The sequence below is a fragment of the Mchenga conophoros genome, linkage group LG9 (assembly GCF_057382185.1).
Source record: "Mchenga conophoros isolate Kocher_MC1m ecotype Shallow Benthic linkage group LG9, M_conophoros_male_GT1.1, whole genome shotgun sequence".
Taxonomy (NCBI): domain Eukaryota; kingdom Metazoa; phylum Chordata; class Actinopteri; order Cichliformes; family Cichlidae; genus Mchenga; species Mchenga conophoros.
In genome coordinates this window covers 14,714,857-14,736,369 of record NC_140534.1, presented here as the reverse complement: position 1 = coordinate 14,736,369, position 21,513 = coordinate 14,714,857, and the positions used below count along the sequence as shown (strand labels likewise).

The 21,513-nt window shown below is 40.6% G+C and overlaps 1 protein-coding gene across 1 annotated transcript; it reads right to left on the bottom strand.

Annotated features, from left to right (window-relative positions):
• Window positions 1-1,612: 1,612 nt before the first annotated feature.
• On the bottom strand, window positions 1,613-9,784 carry LOC146567041 (uncharacterized). The gene is made up of 4 exons (XM_085285924.1): window positions 9,667-9,784; window positions 5,322-5,427; window positions 3,106-3,702; window positions 1,613-2,784 (listed from the first exon to the last, which is right to left on the bottom strand). Exons 2-4 carry the CDS (start codon window positions 5,337-5,339, stop codon window positions 2,212-2,214), a joined length of 1,188 nt encoding a protein of 395 aa, XP_085142050.1. The 5' UTR covers window positions 5,340-5,427; window positions 9,667-9,784; the 3' UTR covers window positions 1,613-2,211.
• Between the last annotated feature and the right edge of the window lie 11,729 nt (window positions 9,785-21,513).

Genomic DNA, 21,513 nt, shown 5'->3' with positions numbered 1-21,513 from the left:
GATGTTTCTGTTCAATTCTTACAGACGCTGTGACCTCGAACTTAAGCAGGTCGTAAAGTATGTGCAGCTCAATAACTTCATAATTACACCCTGTGGTATTTAGGCAGCAGAACAACTAAAAACTAGAAAGCGAAAATTTCAGAAGAAATTTTAAGTGTGCCTATGCCGCTGCTAATCAGAATCAGAATCAGAATACTTTATTGATCCCTGGGGGAAATTATTTTTGTTACAGTGCTCCATTTTAAACCAACATTAAGACAAGACAAGACAGACAATACGCTAAATAAGAATAGTACAATATATACATATATATACATACATACATACATAAGTCACTTATAAATAAATAGTTGGAAAAGAAACACGTGTAGTTGTAGCAGCAAACAGTGTGTTAAGTGGATGCGTTGTACAGGGAGATGGCCACAGGCAGGAAAGATTTCCTGTGTCGTTCAGTGGTGCTTTTCGGTAATCTCAGTCTCTCACTGAACGAGCTCCTGTGACTGACCAGCATGTCATGGAGTGGGTGGGAGGTGTTATCCAACATTGTCTTTATCTTGGACAGCATCCGCCTCTCCGACACCACCTTGAGGGAGTCCAGCTCCATCCCCACAACATTGCTGGCCTTACGGATTAATCAGTGTAGTTTGCCATTCATACGGCTACAGAGAGCAAAACTCAGCAGAGCAGCCATTCTCCACCATGAACTATGATAAAAACAAACACCGCTCACGCCTCACAGATAACAGCTTACAGTTTTGTGTAAAGATGAGGTGACTTCGTACAGCCCTGATTTGCAGACGCTGTGCGCAGAGGTTCATGAGCAGAAGTCCCATTGTACCACAGCAGACCCGACAATGTTTGCATGAACACGCTTTGAAGCATTAAGTTATGGACCACTTTTCACACATGGTTGGTGTACCCACACAGCCAGCTGTAGCTTTTCAACTAACAGCCCAACACACACCCAAAAAACAGCCGAGAGAGCACAGACTTTACGCCCGTAGGTCCACATCCCCTGCAGCAGCACTGCAGACCACGCCCCGCCACACACATCAAACATGTAAAATAAATATTTATGCACTTTTGCATTCACTTTTTATTTTTACACAGTGTTCTGAATGATTAATAATGGTCTACAGCCAATCTTGTGTATTATTATAAAAACTTTGGTTGTAAGATTCAGATAACTATTTAATAAAAGCTAAATATTTTATATGAGAGTAAGAAAGAAAAGTATATCTTTGTGCCCCCCTTTCCCTGTTAATGCCCCACCTGGCCCCCTGGCAAAAGCTTTGCTAGATCCGCACCTGCACAGTTACCAGCTGTCAGCTACACAGAAAAGGAGCTTGGTGTTATTCGTCTCTCAGAAACAGTTCATAACTTCCCTTCCACTCATTCATGTCACCTAAAAGGTAAACCTGTTTCTTGATCACCAGTTCAGCTCTGATGATTCAGTAAGGACATCTCCTGGTTTGGACCAGCCGTTTTTAAAGCTGTGGCTCCAGCAAAAATCAGCTGATACTAGAAATTAAAATCAAATGAATTCTAACAACAGCTGATCAAGCTAAAACGTGCTGCTGTTGTTTAGCGCGATAAATAAACAAGAGAGAAAAGCCGATCATCCACAAATAATGAATAAATTAGGAGCTGAAGCTAAAAGGACAGTTTATTTGTACCATCTTCATCTCAACACATTGAAGAACATCACAGATGAAGAAACATTAAAAACTTCCACACTACACAAAGCAAGAAAAATAGCTTTTCTTTCAGGTGGTTTCAGAAAAAACAGAAACATCAAACACCTCCAAGACTCTCTTTGAAAGAACTGAAAACCTTTATTCTCATGGTCCAATCATGAGTGAACTCCCCGATGAAGCCTTGTGTGCTAAAACATGTCAGAGTTTTAAAGGTTAAACATGAGTTTCCAAAACGTTTTGCTGGAGAACAATGAACTATTTGACTGAGTTTCAATTATTTACAGACGAGCAAAAGCAGGACAGAGAAAAAAGGACAAAACTGACTCAGTAAAACGACAGAAAATAAGATCCCATGTAAATCTGTATTATGTAGAAGTTCAGCCCAGCAACCAGTTCAGTTCAACACAAGTTTAAATGATTCTATCTGAACTCTGTGGAGCCTGATCTCAAGCTTTTTGAGTCTGACACTGAAACCAGAGGATCTTTCTGTCTCTTCAGATTCACTGTGATCCAGTTATGGGAGTGATTTCAGCCCTGAGTGATCGCGCTGATGTTTGCACAGAGCAGACAATGAGGTGAATGTTTGGGCACATTGGTAACAGTGAAACAGTTTATTAGTAACGTGGGATCGTTTGTGTTCGGAGTATGAACTGAGATTCCTGAAGCTCTTGTCACACTGGTCACAGCTGTAGTTTCCTTCCATGTGTGTACGTTCATGATTGTTACGACTACATGAATCTGAGAAGCTTTTGTCACAGTGTCTGCACTTGTATGGTTTCTCTCCTGTGTGGACTCGTTTGTGTCTATTAAGCTCACCTGCAGTGGTGAAGGATGACCCACACTGATCACAGAGGTGCTTTTTAACCCCACTGTGAATCAGTTCGTGTTGTTTTAAGTGATGTGATGTGGTGAAGCTTCTCCCACATTCTTTGCAGTATTTCAGTTTGTCTCCAGTGTGTCTACGTTGATGTATTTTTAGGTTCTGTTGCTGAATGAAAGTTTTTCCACAAAGGTCACAACGAAAGTCTTTCCCACCACCACAGTGATGACAGGGTTGAGAACTGGATCCATCTGTGTCGCTCTGCTTCTAAACAAAGACACAAAGACAGTGTAAGTCAGTCCTTCAACATTTTTATCCTGAACGTCGCCTGAAATAAAGAGCATCTCTGCAGACGTCCAATTACATTTTACTGTATCAGTTAACACACTCAGTTTACTGGGCTGCAATAACTACAATACTACCACCATAATACTACAGTAATACTAAAATCATAACTGACATGAAAATCTGAATAATCAGAGCTGCTTTTCCATGCAGTAGAATTGCTAACATGCTAACACAGTTTAATGAGCAGAGTTGTTCCAAACAGTCAGGCTAAAATGACAAGATAACAATATAAATACATACCTCACAGTAACTGCACTTGTAGAGTCTCTTTCTGGTGTGGATCTGTTGGTGTTCTCTCAGGTAACGTGGAGCTTTAAAAGTCTTCTCACACAGGTCACATTTATAAGGTCGTCCCTCAGTGTGGGTAAACATGTGTTGTTTTAACTGTGCGTCTGTTGTAAACTCTTTGCCACACTGTTCACAGCAGTACACATCATGTCTGGTGTGAATGCGTAGGTGTATATTTCGGTTCCCTCTCCGGCTGAAAGTTTTTCCACAGATGTCACAGCTGTATGCCTTAATTCCAGAGTGGGTAACTAGATGCCTCTGTAAGCTGATACTTTGAGTAAAAGCTCTGCCACACTGATCACAGCTGTACGCTTTAACTCCACTGTGGATGAGTTGGTGGTTTTTTAGAGCAACCTTCCAGGAAAAAGACTTTCCACACAAGTCACAGTTGAACGGTCTCTCTCCAGTGTGGATGACCTGATGCTGTTTTAGATGACCCTTTAAAGTAAACTCCTTCCCACACTCGTCACAGGTGTGTTTTTTCTCTCTCTTTCTCGGTTGAGGTTTGTCGGCCTCCTGAGAGCGCTGACTTCTCGCTCCATGTTGGTCCTGCAGTGACAGAGATACAAACAGAGGCAGTGAGTGAAATGCAGTCGTGGAACAAACTCAACCTTCAAACTCCCTCCATTAACACTAGTTTTAAACCTGAAGGTGGAGTGTGGCACCAAACACCTTAAAGGTCTCTTATCCCCACCTGCCGGTAGTTCTAACACATTACATCCAACCTGCTGTTAAAAATAATTCATGACTGTTCAAACACTAAAATCATGCCCATCCCGCCTGATTGTACGCGCACGCGCACACACACACACACACACACACACACACACACACACACACACACACACACACACACACACACACTTTTTCTAGATTTATACATAACCATTCAGCGATAATAAATCCTATATTTGTCTTATTAGCTGCTGACAAAATGATTGAACAATACTTCAGATGAGACATTACTAGTGCATTAATGACATCTTTCATAATTGAAGAAGTGATACAGAAAGAGCATTTCATAGCCATAGCTATGCCTTGTCCCATTTTCTTAAAAACAATCGATGTGCTGAGACCATGAAAGGTGGTGATTTATGGTAACGCCGAGTAGTTTCATCTGGGTGACGTGTTCTGGCTATGGAAAGACTCAGTTGTGGGCTGTTGACTAATCTGCTTCTAATTAACATAGATTTGGATTTAAATACATTTAAAATCATGTTGTTTTTACTTATCCAGTCCAACACATTCAGCAAATTTTGTTGTGACACGCTGATCAATTCAGAATTGTCACTGGCTGAATAAAACAAGGTAGAATCATTGGCATACCCAAGATTAACCCAAGACATGTTGCAGCTCGTCAGTGAAAACTGAATAGAGAAGTGGAGCGAGGCAGCTGCCTTGGGGTAAACCGCAGTTCATAACTGAGAAATAACCATTACAATAAACCTTCTGCTATCTTCTGTCCAAATAACTATTCATCCAGCACAAAGCAGCTGGTGAAAATCCATAACATTTTAGTTTATCAATCAAAAGATCATCATTTATCAAATCAAATGCAAGAAAAATGTCTGATTGTAACCTAAGGGGTTGTTTTTACATTAAGGAAAACGCACCAAACATCAAACCAATTTAAGCCTAAACAGTAACACATGAAAGTAGAGCAGGGCGATATGACCAAAAATATTTATCACGATATACATTTGAAAATTTGTGATAACAATATAACTGACGATGTAATTGACGCGAGACAAAATACTTTACAACTCCACAACTTTATTAGTGCAAAACACCCATCAATATATTTTCACTTAAACAAGCATCTGTTTTTTTATGTGCATTTAAGTTATATAAAAATTTAACAGTGCAAATGCAAATTGCTTGCTGAGAGTTTAACCAAAAGGATTTTCCAGAGGAAATTGGCTGACATTTGCTCCAAGGCATTTGTATTTGCACTGTTAAATTTTTATATAAACTTTAATGCACATAAAAAACAGCTGCTTGTTTAAGTGAAAATACATTGATGGGGTTTTTTTGCACTGATAAAGTCGTGGAGTTGTAAAGTATTTTGTCTAGTGTCAATTTTATCGTCAGCTATATTGTTATCGCAAATTTTCAAATGTATAACGTGATAAATATTTTTGGTCATATCGCCCTGCTCTGTCTGTCACCTTCTGTGTTGAGCTCATTGTTTCCTCTGTAGTGGCTGAGCTGAGTCCAAGTAGCTGAAAATGTTCCTCTGCTGCTCCGTCAGACTCTTCTCCTCCTGCTGATCAGCTGGGACACAAAACAGATCTTTGTTAGGCTCCACACTGCACTGAAGAGTCAAAGTGTCTCATATGTTCAACAAATTTTTGCTTCCCGAGGTGTGCAAACAGACACAAAAGGTTTGAGCACGGATACCAAATTTAGCAGTATGCAGACCAGTAGCAGGAGAGACTGAGGCCTGTTATTAGAATCAAATGCCCAGTGGGCCGACACACCGATTTGCACAAGACAAAGACAGCTGTGTTTTATCCTGGAATACATTTATTTTACATTTTCTTGAAATGTTTTTCATTATAGCACTTTTACCTCCAACTAGGGGTGCAACGATACACAAAATTCACAGTTCAGTTCTGTTCGATACTTTGGTGTCATGGTTCGATATTTTTTTGATACAAAAAAAAAAAAAAAAGTTCATGCCTTTTTAATTAGTCATTTATTAACATTATAAATATATATTTTAACTCAAAAGTACAGTTTTTAAATTTAATGTTGATGAAACAACAAAAATAAATAAATAAATCTGATCGAGGAATCACTCATCTTTGGAAAAGAGAGTTTATTACAGAGAAATGGCTCTTTCCAAAATAAAAGCTATTCTATACGCTTCTTCTGGGCTATACTCTCAGCAGCATATTAAACATATCAGGTCCCCATAAGGAGAATCATGTGCTAACGGCTGCCTAAATGACTCTGGTAACGTTTGTGGCATGTGTGCTTGTTGTTTTTGTCTGCTTCCACTTGTCTTTGCACTAGGATGATGTCGGCATAAATGTGGAGTCATATTCGTTGTGTTCCCACTAGCGCTGTCAGCGTTAAACTCGTTAAAATGACGTTAACGCCATAACGCTGCAAATCTCCCTTAACGAGTTACCATGGATCGCCCCGTGTGTGGGGCTGGACGGCATCAACACGTTAACGAGCTAACTGCGATAACGCACTAGTTCCCACCAATTGAGCATTGCGTGGCACATCGGACATACTGTTTCACTTTTGTCCATGACGCGCTTACCATCAGGGTCATGCTTCACATGAACATCACGATAGTTTCAAACGCCAGATCTGAATGAAGGTGGGGGAGGTTCAATTTCGGGTAGCGTTGAGGCAGTTGCCATATTGCAACGAGCTTGGCTTCTGTCTTGCTAGCTTGCGCTGCGCTCAGTGGATCTGCACTCGACAGTGCAGCCTAGGCGGGGTAGTCGAACACAGATCTACTGAGCGCTCAACACAGACAGCATCGTTAAAAGAAAAGTTGATAAAACAAATAAAAGATTTTGTATTGTTCGATACATATGCATACCAAACCGAAAGCACTTTATCGAACGTATTTGTTTGTTTTGTTTTTTTAAAAACACAATCCCTTCACCTCTTCTACATTCTTATGTTTCTCCCAGAGCAGATCTGAGGGGCAGCCCCTCAGTCATACACATATACTTTTAATCTCACCCTTAAGGGGTGGTCCCCAGGAGTTTCACAGCATGGTTTAGAACAGTGGTTCTCAAACTGTGGTACACATACCACTAGTAGTACTTAGTCTCTCTCTGGTGGTACATGGAAAACCTCAATTTTTTTTTAAAGACTAAACAATATGTAATTGTGGAGGTATGCAAAGATGACACAAGCGTTCCCGGGGCTCTTCTGGGAGAGAGGGTGGACCAGAAAACGTCTCCCTGAGCATGAGTCCTCTCTAAAGAGCAGCATTTCCTTATTGCCGGTGGTTGCGGCCGCTCCTGCAAGTGAGTAGTAACCCTTTGCAGCCAGCAACAGTGAATTGGTAAAGCCAGCTGTCGGAGGAAGACTTGAGTGAAGAGGAATCCGCCTTCATCTGTCTCTAGCAAGGACAGTGTGCTCTACATGAGCTCAAGAGCAATACCGTCACCCAGGCCCAAGAGAGAGGAGTTTCTCGGTCCGAGGGAGTAGCGCTGTAGACGTGGACAAAATTGTTGGTACCCTTCAGTCAATGAAAGAAGAACTGACCAGGGTGTCACCGCAGTTTGTCACACTGCGCACGCGCAAACACAAATGTCAGCGAAAAAGACGGCGCAGCACAGCGTGTGATCTGGACACAAGCGATGGGGGCACAACTTGTAGAACTTTGGAAAGCTCATCCGAGCCTTTTCGATGTGGCCTCACAAAATTATCACGACCACAACAACCGTGAAAATAGTTGGATCTACACTGCTGCTCAATCACAGCTGCCTGATCAATGTTTTTCAAGACTTCACGCCCCAAGGACCTCAACAGCTACAGGCCGGTGGCTCTGACATCCCACCTGATGAAGACCCTGGAGCGGTTGGTCCTGGCTCAGCTTCGGCGCCTAACAAGCTCATCACTGGACCCACTTCAGTTTGCCTACCAGCCTGGCATTGGAGCGGATGATGCCGTCATTCACCTCCTACATCGTTCCCTCGCTCACCTGGAGACCGCTGGAAGCACTGTGAGAATCATGTTCTTTGATTTCTCCAGTGCCTTCAACACTATTCTTCCCTCGGTTCTGAAGGACAAGCTGGAGAACTCTGGAGTGGACCATCACCTCACTACCTGGATTTTGGACTACCTCACCGACCGACCACAGTATGTGAGGACTCAGGGCTGTGTGTCGGACAGGGTCGTCTGCAGTACGGGGGCCCCACAGGGAACGGTTCTGGCTCCGTTCCTCTTCACCATCTACACTGCAGACTTCTCCCACAATTCCACCCAGTGCTTCCTGCAGAAGTTCTCTGATGACTCTGCAATAGTCGGCCTCATCACTGATGGGGACGACAAGGAGTACAGAGGTCTGACTCAAGACTTTGTGGACTGGTGCCAGCTGAACTACCTCCAGATCAACGCCAGTAAAACCAAGGAGCTGGTGGTAGACTTCCGCAGGCACAAGCATTCTCCACTGCAACCACTGAACATCCAGGGTATGGACATTGAGGCTGTGGACAGCTACAGGTACCTTGGTGTTCATCTGAACAACAGACTGGACTGGACTCATAACTCAGACGCCCTCTACAGGAAAGGGCAGAGCAGGCTGTACCTGCTGCGGAGACTCAGGTCGTTTGGGGTGGAGGGCCCACTCCTGAAGACCTTCTATGACTCTGTGGTGGCTTCTGCTATCTTTTATGGTGTGGTCTGCTGGGGCGGCAGCATCTCTGCTGGGGACAGGAAGAGACTGAACAGGGTGATCCGAAGGGCCAGCTCTGTCCTAGGATGCCCTCTGGACCCAGTGGAGGTGGTGAGTGACAGGAGAACGGCGGCTAAGCTGTCATCCCTGTTGGACAACGTCTCCCACCCCATGCAGCAGACTGTGACAGCACTGAGCAGCTCCTTCAGTGGGAGACTGCGGCACCCACGGTGTGGGACGGAGAGATTTCGCAGGTCTTTCCTCCCCACTGCTGTCAGACTCCACAACAAAGACTTTAACTGAACAAACACACACATCCACACATGTGCAATAACACTAAGTGCAATAATCTTTTCTGGCATCGTTGTATTTTTACTCAGTTGTATATAGCATTCGTATTCTATTTTTATCTTATTGTATATTTTTATTCTATTTTATTCTACTGTATATAGTATATTATTTTATTCTATTCTGTACAGCTGTGTACTGTATTTATTCTTATTGTATTCTAATTTTTGCGTCATAACTTTTGCACTGTCCACTTCCTGCTGTGACAAAACAAATTTCCCACGTGTGGGACTAATAAAGGTTATCTTATCTTATTAGCAATTTAGCAAAGTTGATGGTGGTGGTGGTGTGTCTGTGTGAGTGAAAGACAGAGAGGGGGAGCGAGCGACAGGATTTCTGTTATAACCTTCATTTTATGGACGCACAGTGTGAGCACTCAGGTCGCATCAGAGCATCGGGCCGTATAGTGTGAGACCCTGCACCGTGACCTATGAACTTCTAACCCCTGCGAGTCAACGTACAGTTTGAGTAGGAGCTGAATCGCGCGACTGAAAAAAATCGCAGTGTCTGCCCAGCATTAGCCCACGTATACTACGCGATGCACGACGCACGATGAAGGCCAAAATCGGGCCGATCGCCAAAACGGTCGCACGACTCAAAAATCGGCTCAAAATGGGCCAAAGCAGTGTAAGCCCAGCATTACACACACCCAGCTGTGGTTTCCTGTTTTGCTACACTCTGGAGAGCCTCGCCTTTAACGGTCTTCTCTCACAGAGAGCAACAGAAAGCGTCCTTCAGAAAACTTCGATAAACTCAAGATTGACTGAACAGTTCAAAGTTACCTTGACACTTACCTTTAGATGTGAGAGGTAGTGATGTGTCGAAGCTTCGAAGCGTGTCGAGTAATCTCGGGGGAATTTTTGTGAAGCGCGTATCGAGGCTCGCTTTGATTACGTATGCAGTGACGTTCGAGGCCTCGTGGGCAGTCCGTACCACGTGACTGATTCAGGAACTGGCTCTCCGGTTCGCGCCAGATTCGAAATAAAATGGGCAGCAAAACACAGCTGATTCCCTCATCACGCTGTGTTGTGGAATTGGATTACCTACGTGCTACACAGTTACTTGAGCATTTCTTCTTCGATGGAACCAGCAAGGAAGAGATTTTTTTCTCTTCTAATAAAGTATGCACACAGTAATAAATATCACAACTGATAAGTACCATAATATAAATAAACAACACTACAGATCCTATAATGTCTTTTAGTTTATTAAAAAGTGGAGCGCAACACAGTTTGTGTCATTATCCAGATGTACATAAGCATGATTACACAGTTACTAGGGGTGGGTTTTGATTATCGATTAAAATCGATTCTAGCTTGGATAACGTGATATTGATTCATTAAAATCCTGAATCGATTTTTAATATAAATTTTTTTGCCCCAAACGCCAGAATCTCAGGTTAAACTTCACTAAATTTCAACAACCACCAAACAGCTAAAACAGTAAATGACAGCAGATACACGTAGGCTATTATGCACAAAGACGTAAACACAAAGCGCGGACCCGCCGACACATCAGAATCAGTGAGATGTGGCCTTTCTCACCCGACGGCACGGACACGGTTAGGGCCGAAATCCGACAGCTCGCTGGTTCTGATCTGTCGGCGGGCCTTGTGTTTTACGCCCTTTTTGCGCTGATTCTGAAGCTGTAGGTTTTACCTCTCCAAACAATATTGACTGAACCAGCAGCAAAAGAAGATCCAAACTACGCTTCACATAAACATAGCCATGAATTCCCTCTGACTTTTGCTATTTTGCTTCCACCACGATAAAATCACACTTCATGCACAGCTCGTGGTCTCTCTCTGTACTCCAAGAACAGTTTCCCGTCTAAAAATCTGTTTTCTGCATTATTCACTTGCTTGTTATGCACAAGTCTACCGTTGTTTACAGCGCTGTCGGTCGCTGTTTTTTTCCCTTTTACTTACTTCCAAAAAGAAAACCTAATTTCTGCTGTTCAGTAGGCTACTGAACAAATTTAAACTTTTTAAAATTATGCAAAATGCAAAACGCTTAGCCGTGTCTCTAAACCTCTGTAACTTTTCTCTGCTTCACTTCAGCAGCATCAGGTAATGTTCATATGTTGATTAATGGTTTTCTTTCGTTTTTGATCTACTGCAGAATATTTTTATAAAATCGTTTTTCTGTTTTAGCCTCAGCTACTTTGATACAAAGGCATCTACTGTGATGCTTACACCTTTGATAAAGTCTTGCAAATCTCATCTTTCTTTTTATAGCTATAAAATTATGGAAATGTACTGATCTGTGATCTGAATTATAACATTTCTGACTGTCTGAGGAAAAATTTACCCAGATTGGATCGAATCGTGGATCGAATCGATTCTAGAAATCAGTGACGATACCCAGCTCTAACAGTTACACAATCATACCAAAACTCTGTCCTGATAGGTTCCACTTTCTCTTTTGTATCAGACATACTGAGACAATATTCGGGATAAATAATCATGAAAACAATTTATTTATTCAGTTTAGCGGTTTACACGTCACATCATTATAATCACAGAGCTTGTTTCACTTGAATCGTCCACTTGATGGCGAAGTAGAGCAAATGAATCATCACAATGCTTCGAACCATGAGTCGACCAGTTGGATGAAAGCTTCAGTTCATCACGAGGCTTTATCTCACCATCACCATCACATCATCCATCTGTGCTTGGTGCCAAGGCTGAGATAAACGAGGAGTTATCTCATAAAGAGGAACAAACAGTACTCCAAGTACAGACAAAGCCCAGCAGAAACCTTGAGGAGGAGCTCCATTTGCCCCCACCCGGGAAGAGCCTCAGAAAGGAGAGACATATGAGGCAAGAAGAGGCAAGAGGAGGGGTCCCTATTTGCCTCCAACTCTCTCAACAACACCAACGACCAGGACCAGGATCTTCCCCAGTCCCCCAAACCCCTGACAGGCCATCACCCCCATCACCCTCCTCCCCCTCCCTTTCTCCCTCCTCCCCACACCTGAAATTCACTGAAGAGATGATGGAGCGGGTCAATGCTGGGCTCAGATCTACCCCCCGGCCCAATCCCTCCTTGTCCCCCATATACCCCCCACCAAAGCAGCCAAAGGTTCGCCACTCAACAGAGCAATCGAAGTCACATTGCCCAGCCTCGCCCCCCTTAGTTCCTCCTTACCACCTTCATGCTTTGTCTCCGCAGTCTGATGTGTGATGTGTGGAGGGTCCGAGCTGCGAGGATTATGGCAGTGGTGACTTTTCCCAGGAGAAGCTGGGACCCTGTTTAATAAAAGGTTTTAAAATCTCTGTACTTTTAGGTGACAGAAGGAGACATGTGGTCTGGTCAAAACACAGAGAGCTGCACTCTAAAAGATCTTTAAATATAGTAAACATCTGGGACTCTCCTCAGCTCTTACTGGAACAGTGGCGCGGCTGCCCCTCTGTTGGTCTTCCATGGTCTCTTGTGTTCTGGGGGCCTCTGGATGTCTGGAGTTTTGATCTCCTCCTACTCGCTTCACACCCTGGAGGACGGGGCTGTGGCCCCCCCACACTCCCTAGCAGATCATTACATGGAGAAACCTTTGGAATGCAAGCATGCTGATCCACACAGGTATGCACACATGGGTATTCACAGACGCGGACTAAGGCTTTCTTGGCTGCTGCCTCAAAGCACACTGTGCGCTGTCTATCTTGCGTGCTGCACAATATCGTTTATTATTTAGTAACTATTGATATCTATGACTAGCTAGTTTATTGTGATGGTGCTTTGTTTTCTCTATTATTATGTTGCTCTTTGTTGTTTGCTGTCTCCTCTGTTTGTCTTTTTTGTTTGTTTTTTTTTTTTCTCCATACAGGTGACCCAGGAGTTTTTTTTTGTTTTTTTGTTGTTGTTTTTTTCTTTTTTTTCTCTCTTCCCCCCCCTTCTCACCGTCTCTTCTCCCCTTTGGTTTTCTTTCTTTCTCTCCCCCTCTTTCTCTCATTCATTCCCCCTGTCCTATTTATTAAAAAAAAAAAAAAATGACAAAGGATGAACTGAAGCTCTGCCATCACGTAATGTCGCATACTGCTGTTTCTGATGTCATTTAAAAAAAAAAAAAATAAATAAATAAATAAATAAATAAATAAATAAATAAGTATAGTAAACATACCTTGTGTGCCACAGACTGCTCCCAAACACGAGGGGACAAGTAATGCCTCTAAAACACTTAAGTTGGCTTTATTAAACGTTAGATCTTTAGCTGGGAAAACATTTTTAATTAATGATTTAATCACTGAGCACAGCCTTGATTTTATGTTTTTAACTGAAACTTGGTTGGACCAAAGTAACAGTGGAGCTGTTCTCATCGAGACGACCCCTCCTAACTACAGTTTTATCAGTGAGGTCAGGGCGAGCAGGAGAGGAGGAGGGGTTGCGGTCTTATTTAATGAATCATTTCAATGTAAGCAGCTGTCTCCTGGAAGTTTTCAGTCTTTTGAATATGTGGCTTTACAGCTGAAGGCCCCATCCAAAGTTGTGTTTCTTAATGTTTACAGGCCTCCCAAATACTGCACAGACTTTTTTAATGACCTCAGTGAACTGCTGTCTGTGATCTGTGTTGATTTCGACTGTGTAATTATTGTTGGGGATTTTAACATCCATGTGGACAACCCTCAGGACAAAGGGACTAAAGACCTGAGTAACACTCTGGGCAACTTTGGGCTGACTCAGCATGTAACAGAGGCCACACATAATAGAGGACACACTCTTGACCTACTGATCTCCAAGAGCCTGAGCATTTCAAAGGTTACTGTGTCTGATGTGGGCCTATCTGATCATTACTGTGTTTTCTTTGAAAGTAAAATCTCAGCCCACACAAATATATCAACAGCAGTGATCACAAAACGGTGTATAACTGAACACAGTAGTGAGATCTTTAACCAGGTCTTCCCATTAACACCTGACCTGTCCAAAGGTTCAGTCAATGAGCTCGTCAATAGCTTTAATGCAAAACTGTTAAATGTAATGGATACTATTACCCCCATTAAGGTGAAGGTTATCTCTGGAAGGAAAAAGTCTCCATGGAGAAACTCCACACTAGTGAAAAATGAAAAAAGAGAGTGTAGGAAAGCTGAGCGCAGATGGAGAAAAACAAACCTCCAGGTTCACTATGACATCTATAAAGAGAAACTTCACAATCATAATTTACAACTGAGGAGTGCAAGAAGGTCCTACTTCTCTGACATCATCACTAAAAACAGCCATAATGCTCGGGTCTTATTTTCTACAGTTGACAGGCTAACAAACCCTCCTGTGCCAGTAGCAGCTGAACTTCATTCAACCATGGCCTGCAATGACTTTGCCAAATTCTTCACAGACAAAATCCAAAAGATTAGACAAGCAGTTGGTACATCAACAGCAGATCCAGGATATGTACTGTGTCCACCGAAAAACTGTTTAAACACCATCAAACAGTTTCACCCGATTAACAGCAAAGACCTGGAGGACATCTTAGGTCAACTGAACTCCTCCTCCTGCTGTTTAGATGTCCTGCCAACAAGTTTTTTCAAAAAGGTCTCAAAGACTTTAGAGTCAGACCTGTTACAGATCGTCAACTTTTCCTTAATGTCAGGTGTGTTTCCAGAACCACTAAAAACTGCTGTAATCAAACCTATACTGAAAAAGGAAAATCTTGACAAGACACAAATGAAAAACTACAGGCTGATCTCAAATCTCCCATTTTTAAGTAAGATCATTGAAAAAGCAGTTTCTCAACAGCTCAGTTACTTCTTAAAACAGAATAATTGCTACGATGCCTTCCAGTCAGGTTTTAGACAGAACCACAGCACTGAAACCGCTCTGACAAAAGTGTTTAATGACATATGTCTGAACACAGACAGTGGAAAAATGTCAGTCTTAGTTTTACTGGATCTCAGTGCAGCATTTGATACAGTTGACCACAACATATTACTCAAACGACTGGAGAACTGGGCAGGTCTTTCAGGAACTGTACTAAACTGGTTCAAAACATACTTAGAAAACAGGAAATACTTTGTATCAATAGGTAACTTCAAATCTGAGCAGACTAGTATCACATGTGGAGTTCCCCAAGGTTCCATCTTGGGACCCCCTCTGTTTAACATTTACATGCTCCCACTGGCACAGATTATAAAGAACAACAAAATAAACTACCACAGCTATGCAGATGACACACAAATATATATCACAATGTCACCAGGAGACCGAGGCCCTGTACAGGCTCTTGGTAAATGCATTGAGGAAATTAATGACTGGTTGTGCCACAATTTTCTCCAACTAAACAAAAAAAAAATGAAGTAATAGTCTTTGGCGCCAAAGAAAAACGATTACAGGTCACCAGAGAACTTCAATCTATACATCTAAAAACCACAAACCAGGCGAGAAATTTGGGTGTAGTGATGGATGCAGACCTAAACTTAGAAAAACACATTAAGACAATAACAAAGTCAGCTTACTATCACCTCAAGAATATTTCAAGGATAAAAGATCTGATGTCTCAACAGGACCTGGAAAAACTAGTCCACGCATTCATCTTTAGTAGGCTTGATTACTGTAACAGCATCTTTACAGGTCTACCTAAAAAATCAGTCAGACAACTACAGCTCATTCAGAACTCTGCTGCTCGAGTCCTCACTAAGACCAAAAAGTGGACCACATCAGTCCAGCTCTGAGGTCTTTACACTGGCTGCCTGTCCGTCAGAGGATAGACTTTAAAGTTCTGATGCTGGCCTATAAAGCTCTGAATGGTTTAGGACCAAAATACATCAGTGACCTCCTGACCCAGTATGAACCTTCCAGATCCCTCAGGTCATCTGGATCCGGTCTTTTATCAGTTCCTAGAGTCAGAACCAGACACGGAGAAGCTGCATTCAGCTTTTATGCTCCTTATATCTGGAACAAACTCCCAGAAAGCCTCAGATCAGCTGAAACACTCAGTTTATTTAAATCCAGGTTGAAGACTCACCTATTCTCAGCTGCATTTGAATAAAGCACCAAATCCACACTTTTAAGCTCAAATTTCAAAACTTACATTAACTACTGATCTTATCTATTTCTGATTTTATCTGTTTTAATTTTATATACTGTTTTGTTTGTTTGTTAATTAGTTAAGCTTAAATTTCAAAACTTACATTAACTACTGATTTTATCTACTGTTCTGATTTTATCTGTTTTGATTTTACATACTGTTTTGTTTGTTTGTTTGTTTGTTTGTTAAGTGGGTTAGAGCTCTGGGTAGCTCCCCAGCTGGGTCTAGACTGGGTCTAGAGAGTATTTTAAATTCAGGGAATTTAAAATAGAAAGTAGCTCGTCCACAGAAGGACTGGTAGCTCCCCTTACGATAAGGGTTCAGATCGCGCGAACAGGTGTGAAATGTGTGTGTTTAGTTAGTTTGTTTGTTTGCTTGTTTTAATCAATTTTAAATCATGCTTTTTATCTGTTTTTGTTTCTAATGTCTCTGTAAAGCACTTTGAATCACCTTGTTGTTGAATTGTGCTATACAAATAAATTTGCCTTGCCTATTGATCAGGATGATTATGAAGATGACCGAGTGCAAATAAGACTGTAAAAATCCGCAACCAGAATGTTTAGATGCTTTCTAATTATTCATGAATATCATGAGTGTTTGTGTGTTTTGTCTTTTCTTTCCTGACGTTTGTTACTAACAAAGACAGTTTACGCTCTGTATGTGTTTTCATCCTTACCAGCCACACTATAACTGCAATTAAGAAAACAATCTTTAGAAATTGTCGACTTTAAGTGGTTCAGGTAGAGCCAGTTTTTAAATGACCATGAACACTTACCTTATTGTATCTGTACAGCATGTTTTTCTATTAGACAGATTTGTAACAGAGGCCTTGCTCTCAGTAAGTTTGAAGTCATTTTCTGATTTATTTTGTAATCTCTGATCTTTGTACATCCTGCTCAGTTTGCATGCTGCCTTTAGGAGTTTCTGTCTTTTGTATTTGAAGATAATTCATTGAATATACTCTGCTGCTTCCCTTTGGTGCCTCACACATCACTTTGTCAAGTTTTTCAGTGTCATTTTTTTTATAGCTGTTTGAATTCTCTGTATGTTTGACCCTGTAGACTGTTTAATGGACTGCTTGTCTTCCTGTTTGTAACCACTGCCTGTTTAGGACTAAAGATTTGGATTTTTGACTTTAATACAGCCTCTGCGTGTCGTCCCTTTGTGACCTCGTCCTCTTTGAATGTGTCACAGATGTTTTCATTATAATAACACAGCTTTCCCACAGTGGCTTGCAGCAGCAAAGCTTCAGATTAACACAGTGATTTTATATTCAGAATTATTCTGACAGTGGGCCACTGTGAATTGTGATCTTTCATGAGGTCAATTTTAAAGTTCAGTATTTCAAAGCAGGAGCTATGAACAGTCATCATGTTTTCATTAGAATTATTATTATTAATCATTATTAATAATGTTGTTACTCATAACTTTTATTAGTATACATGAATTTTATCAATAGTAAAAAAATAATCACTAATTCATGTTTAACTTTCATTGTGTTTTGTATATTAATTATATTTAAATAGAGATGTTGACCATAACTGTACAGTAGCATACTAAAACAAGCATCAATGTAACATACATTAATGGGCCAAGCTGTCATAAATGGGGAGCCTGATCTTTTATTATGAAAATATGACGAGTATTTTTCTTGTCAGTTGGGAAGAAGTTGGTCTTCTTTTTTCCTTTTCTTTTATAATTGAAACTCTGATCAAACCTACTCATGTTCACAGCATGTAAAAGCAACTGACAGTCCATGGCATTGTTGTTTGTAGATGTGCAGTGTAGTGGGAGCATAAATCAAAATGAAATAAAACAGTAACATTTATGTAATAAAACATTTTAATGAAAATGATTAGACCCTTTATAAACTTTAAAAGGATCTGAAAACAACACTTTTTAAAACAGTATCTTGGGGTGTAGGTGGTCAAAATAGAAAACTGAGCTGAGGATTTAAGTTCAATCCATCTATTCATTAAACTTAGGAGGAAGAAATGTCAGGCTGGTTGTTGTGGAAGTTTTCCACTTAAATAAACCAAAAGAGTCTCCCTGAGCCTAGCATGGCTCTCAGTTAAATACCTTCTCCAGGAACAAAAGGCAGTACACAGCTGTTTCACACCTTAAGGTTCACACTCCCTTGCTACCTCCCAGAGTCCTCAAAGAGACAAAAGACTCTTCCTGTGGAGTGGTCTGCTTCTCCAACTTCCTTCTTACAGTATGGGTGTCAGACATGTTAAAATCCAGTGGCACCAAGGCATTATACAATAAAATAATTTGATTAATACACAAGTAAAAGAAATTCCTATACATGAGCAGGATTTTGAATTCAATTCTGGATTTAACAGGAAGCCAATGAAGGGAAACCAATACAGGAGAAATATGCTCTGTCTTTCTAGTCCCTGTCAGGACTCTTGCTGCAGCATTTTGGATTAACTGAAGGCTTTTCATGGAGTTTTTAGGACATCCTGATAATAATGAATTACAGTCGTCCAGCCTGGAAGTAATAAATGCATGAACTAGTTTTTCAGCATCACTCTGAGACAGGATTTTTCTAATTTCAGAGATGTTGCGCAAATGGAAGAAAGCAGTCCTACATATTTGTTTAATATGTGCATTGAAGGACATGTCTTGGTCAAAAATGACTTCAAGGTTCCTCACAATGTTACTGGAGGCCGAGGTAATGCCATCCAGAGTAAGAATCTGGTTAGATACCATATTTCAGGAATCAGAAAATATTACAAGATTTTCAGGGCTGAGTAAAATAACCTGTTTTATCTGAATTAAGAAAAAAAAAAGTTAGTGGCCATCCAGGTCTTTATGTCTTTAAGACATTCCTGCAGTTTAACTAATTGGTGTCTGTTATCCGGCTTCATGGACAGATAGAGCTGGGTGTCATTAGGCAGTATCATTAGAAAACATAGCATAGAAAATGTATGCTATGTTTTCTAATGATACTGCCTAAGGGAAGCATGTATAATGTGAACAGAATTGGTCCTCGCACTAAACCTTGTGGAACACCATGATTGACCTTAGTGTGTGAAGAGGACTCTCCATTTTACTAAGTGTCTTATCCTATTGTAAAGTGTCCTTGGGTGACTTGAAAGGCGCTCATAAATAAAATTTATTATTATTATTATTATTATTATTACTATTATTTACGTGCACAAATTGGAGTCTATTAGATAGATATGATTCAAACCACTGCAGCGCTGTAAATTAAATTAATTTGTGGCCACATTCAAAAGGACTTCTCCCTGTGACTTTGTCTTTAATACGTTTAATGAGTGGTCTTCACAAAAACTGCTTCTTCACTTAGTAGTTGACAACAGACCTTAATCTAGAGGTGTAAGATTACCATTAAGATTACCATTTTGTAATTTTAAACTAGCCAGCTGCATAAATTTGGGAACCCCAACAGAAAATTTACATCAATATTTAATAGATCCACCTTTTGCAGAAATAACAATCTCTAATTGCTTCCACCGCGCACATATTCAGAACTCAGAACTAAATTCAGAACTAAATAATTTTATTAAAACACCCTGATGAGGTATTTTGGTTTTGTGCAGCCACTCATACCAAAGTAAAGAGTTTTTCTTCATTTTTATAGCTACTTTTACAACAGGTTTTCCCATTAACAGAAAATAGACAGAAACCCTAAAAGAAAATGGCCTTGTTTTACGCACATCAAGAAGGAGTCAGACGACCGTCGGTTCAATCCCGGTCAATGCTTCCTCCGTCGGGTACCATAAACATATGAGAAAAAAAAACCCCAGAGAATTTATTATTTTTGTAAGAGTGAGAAAGAGAGGGAGAGAGCGAATCGATCGAACTTTTCTACAAAACGTTATACCACTCCGGGTCAGGAGGGGCGATATAGCACGGACCGGTCAGATGACTACGCTGGACGGAAACATAACCGGAAGCGTCCCGGGGACTTTCCCTTTGACCTTCATCCTGGAATGATCTGATATCCTCGTGTCGGTGTTGTTCCCACATCATCATAATAAATGTTGTTCCAGGTACAACATTGCCAGTGACCAATCACATTGTTGTGACGTCCACCTCATCTGGAACAACGGAGATATTTTATTCAAAAATAAATCACTTTTCCTGGAAACTTAGGCCCAAAATGGGATCCTATTGGTGGCTCAGCTGGTTAATAAAGAGGGAGCACTACTTACTTACAATGAATTCCTTACACTATATAATTTTCCCATTAGTGTTTGGGAATTCTCAATGGTGCTTGGTGCCATACCCTCAGGTACTTTAATGTTATATAAAAACACTGACAGTTCAATATCTACCTCAGTCACTCTCCCTGATCCAGCTGAGTCAGCAGTGGGAAAAATCTGCTTTTCACAGGAACTTGGTAACAGCAATAAGAGAATACGTAGTTTATTCCAAGAAGATATCGTGTCTCTCCCATATATATAATATCTTACTGGAACCAACATGTTCCACATATCACCTGGAAGACAGTCTGGATGAACTCATAAATATCTAATTGCAAAAAAGGTGAAGGAAATCTCATATAACACTCTTCATAAATGTTACCCAGCCAGTCACTATATGGTAACATTTAAAAGACACATAAATACTAATTGCACTTTCTGTGGGGATCATCCAGAAACTGTGGCACATCTTTGTTGGTACTGTTCTTCTACACAGAGATTCTGGAAGGAATTTAGCAGTTTTGTTATTGTCCATATTTTAAGGGAGTTTTCTTAATGATGGGAAAATGCTTTATTCTGTATCTTTAAGTTCTCCAGGAAGAATGATAAATGTTTTTTATAAAAAATTTGTTAATAATTTTAGCTAAATTTTTTATCCATAAATGTAAGTTTATTAATAAAACACCATATTTCTGTATTTTTCATAAGGATATGGAATTGTACATACAATCAATTTCAGACTCAACCAACAAAAAGGCTCTCAGAACAATATTTATATATGTTGATTTTTTCGCGTACTCATATAAAAAATTTTTTTTTACCCCTGATTTGTATGTTCATGTTCTGTTCTTTTGTAAACTTCATCTTTTAAAACACGTCTTAAAACTCATTTTTATTCTTTGGCTTATGACACAGTCTGACCCTGATTTTATTGTTTTAGAGGGCCCGGTGGCGCCAGTGTCCGGCAGCCTCGCCTCTGTCAGTGCGCCCCAGGGCAGCTGTGGCTACAATATAGCTTGCCGTCACCAGTGTGTGAATGTGTGTGTGAATGGGTGAATGACTGAATGTAGTGTAAAGCGCTTTGGGGTCCTTAGGGACTGAGTAAAGCGCTATACAAATGCAGGCCATTTACCATTTACCATTTAATCTAATGTGCTGATTTTATTGTTTTAAATGTGTTTATATATATATTACTTATCTTATATTATTATTACTATTTTTCTCATTTTTTTTAACATGCTCAATGTATCATGTTTGGCATGTCAAGTGTACAGCACTTTGTGTTCAGCTCGTGGCTGATCTGAAAGCGCTATATAAATTGCTTGCTTGCTTGCTTGCTTCATCTGTTTGTATGTTGTATACTCATTGTGTTTCAATAAAGTTCAATTTTAAAAAAAGTACATTCTAAATCTTCAGACGTCACTAATCACGTGACTCTGGCCAAACGAATCA

Excerpts from the sequence above, each read along its gene's own strand:
- LOC146567041 (XM_085285924.1), bottom strand. Across the intron at positions 2,785-3,105 it reads ACAAGTGCAGTTACTGTGAG|AAGCAGAGCGACACAGATGG; the intron begins GTATGTATTTAT and ends GTCTTTGTTTAG.